Consider the following 2,684-nt stretch of genomic DNA (forward strand, 5'->3'; position numbering starts at 1 on the left):
AAAAAAAAAAATGTCAAAAAAATGTTTTGCAACTTGTACTTCCTGTTACTGGTAAATCACTTAAAATAAGTGGATGATGTGGTTAGTTATGATTGGGGTGCGTTAAAAGAGAGTGTTAGTGGGTGTGACCCTAACATTTCTCAATAATGCAATAGTTCTAATGATATAAATCAATATTACTATTAGCCACTTTCGAAGTTCCATCAAATGAGTAATTCTCACCTAATGCACTGCCTCTTTGTAATTCATTCACATTATTTTCTTACCTCAAAATAGTCTTTAAACACTTCCTTCACCTTTATACGCAAGGTTTGAATAGGAATGAGGATCCTCAGTTTCATTCTCAACACAATTTAAATTACCTACCTTAGAAAAAAATTCTTTACATTTGTATGCACACAGCTTGGATTCATCAAGACAAATCATAACATTGTGCATGTAACTCATAGCACTAGCCACATCAAAACAAATCTTTAGCATTTGGTTCCAATTTAAGAAACAACATCGAGAAGAATGAACTGATTCTTGATCGCCATGTTCTTTTCAATTTTTAGTCTCTAGCAACATCTTTATACGGTGTTTCGTTGATGATTTAGGATGTGTTATGTGACCCTTCAAATGAAACTTTGTTATCACTTGTGGTTCTCACACTTTGATTTAGATTTATAAAGTAGCTCCATGTCTCTTATTCGCTCCGGTCACATTTATAAGAAAAAAACAACCTTTTAAGTTTATGGAATAATTAATGTATGTAGTCACATTTATAGATCAAATACATTAGTTATTCAATGAAGCTAAAAAATTGTGTTTTGCTTATAAATGTGACCGAATCATAACTTTGCATTTGACAACGAAGAGTTTGCAATCAGATTATTAAAAAAAAAAATTGTGTTTCTTTTACATGCACAAATACTTTGCATGAATTTCCTTCCACCTTCGTTCGCTTCAACCACTTGAAGAAAAAAGGTTACTAATAAAGTAAAGAAATTGCCAATTGAAGCACCAGTTAAACCAAGATAAATTTCCCTTTTCCTCGTTGTTGACTTCTTGTGTGGACTATTACTTGAATATTGTTGGTTCTTGGAAAATCTGAATTATATTGGGTTGTTAAGTTATAGTTAAAGGATCAAGGGAAGGGTCACTATTCCATGAAATTAGAATAGAGGTAAAATGTTCTAAGCTTCTAGTTCAACAAACTTCTTCCGATGAAAAGTTATTGGCAGAAACATTTGAAGGTATGCGCTCGGATAACAATTGTATGGATGCATAGTACAAAAGTTTCGTAGACATAACGTAGAGTACACAACAAACAAAATACCTTTGTAGCTAGGGACGGATCCATAAATTATAAAAATAAAATGTTTTTGGGGTTTTTTTCTTCAATAAAATATAATAAAAACAAAACAAAATTAAATTATTTTTATTTTGTTATTTTAGAATATTTGGCTTAAAAAACATCAAAAAATAAAAACAAAAATCTTTTTAGCATTTCACAAACATTTGATTTAAAAATAAAACTAGGCAAAGTCTTTTTAGAAATTTTTAAGATATAACCAAAACAAATTCAAAACAAAAATATGATTGAGAAATTAAAATTAATTTTTGGTTACAAGGGGAAAAGAAACGAAAAGCAAAGAAAACAGAAAAGAAAAAAGGAAAAAAAACTGATGCTAGCTAGCCCCTAGGGAAGAGAGTTCTCCAAGCATCATCTTTAATCAGTTGAATCATCCCATCAGAAGGTGAGGCATGAATCGTCAACACAGAGTCCAAAGCCGCTCCCAACTTTGCAAGAAAATCTGCGCAGTAATTTCCCTCACAGAGAGTGTGAAAAACAGAAGCCTTGCTGGTAATGATGAGGTCCTTTATACCTTGAATGAGAGTGGCATAGACATGAAACTTCATGGAAGGGCCGTTGATGAGCCTAACAGAGTGGAGAGAATCGGAGTAGCACACGAAATCGGATATTCCCATATCTGAAACCATTCGCAGACCTTGAAAGATGGCATGGAGTTCAGGAAAAAAAATGTCAGACGCGTTGGCAATGTTCCCGGAGAAACCAGAGATAAATAATCCCGCATTGTTCCTAAGGAGGCCGCCGAATCCGGTACGCTGAGGGTTGCTAAGACAACTCCCGTCAACATTGAGAATATAACAATAGTGGTTGTCGCGATTCCATTTTACCACGGTGTCGGTGGCCTGAGAAAGAGAGTTATTGATAGGGCCAAACCGCAAGTGCACGGCCTATCGAAGTAATAGAAGTAAGTAGAGTTATCGTTCCGCTAGGGAGTTGGTCAATCCAATTAGCTTTTAGAAATTGATTAGAAGAGAAAGAAATAAGAAGTTGGAGAGTGTAGTTTTTGAAGGTAAATAACAATAATATTAAAAAACCTTGGGATCATTGGTTCATCATAATAACGAATCTTTTCACAAGCAAGCCTTAAACTTATAATTAAACGTTAATCCTAATTACTAAGGACAAGTCTCTCTTTAGCATATCACAGCTCCTCTCAAAGTCAGTGAGTGTATCCCTCCAACAACCACACCTATTCTCATGGGTGATTGCCTTTGGGACCCTTGAAGATCGAAACTTTATGTGTCCCAAGGTTTGCTAGACTATTCTCATGTTTCGCACACCTTGTCTAAATTCACTTGATCGGATATCAAAGCTCCGCGTTCGCTTTATG

General features: G+C 34.6%; 1 protein-coding gene across 1 annotated transcript; it reads right to left on the bottom strand.

Annotated features, from left to right (window-relative positions):
* Nucleotides 1–1,674: 1,674 nt before the first annotated feature.
* LOC146905495 (uncharacterized) lies at nt 1,675–1,983 on the bottom strand. Its single transcript, XM_085728554.1, has one exon. The coding sequence runs from the start codon at nt 1,981–1,983 to the stop codon at nt 1,675–1,677; it is 309 nt and encodes a 102-aa protein (XP_085584680.1).
* Nucleotides 1,984–2,684: the final 701 nt, after the last annotated feature.

Source organism: Medicago sativa, chromosome 7 (assembly GCF_051527215.1).
Source record: "Medicago sativa cultivar Bolivia chromosome 7, Bolivia_mono, whole genome shotgun sequence".
Taxonomy (NCBI): Eukaryota; Viridiplantae; Streptophyta; class Magnoliopsida; order Fabales; family Fabaceae; genus Medicago; species Medicago sativa.

Bases quoted from the DNA above. Each gene is read 5' to 3' on its own strand.
- LOC146905495 (XM_085728554.1), bottom strand. From the start codon at position 1,983: ATGGTTTCAGATATGGGAATATCCGATTTCGTGTGCTACTCCGATTCT.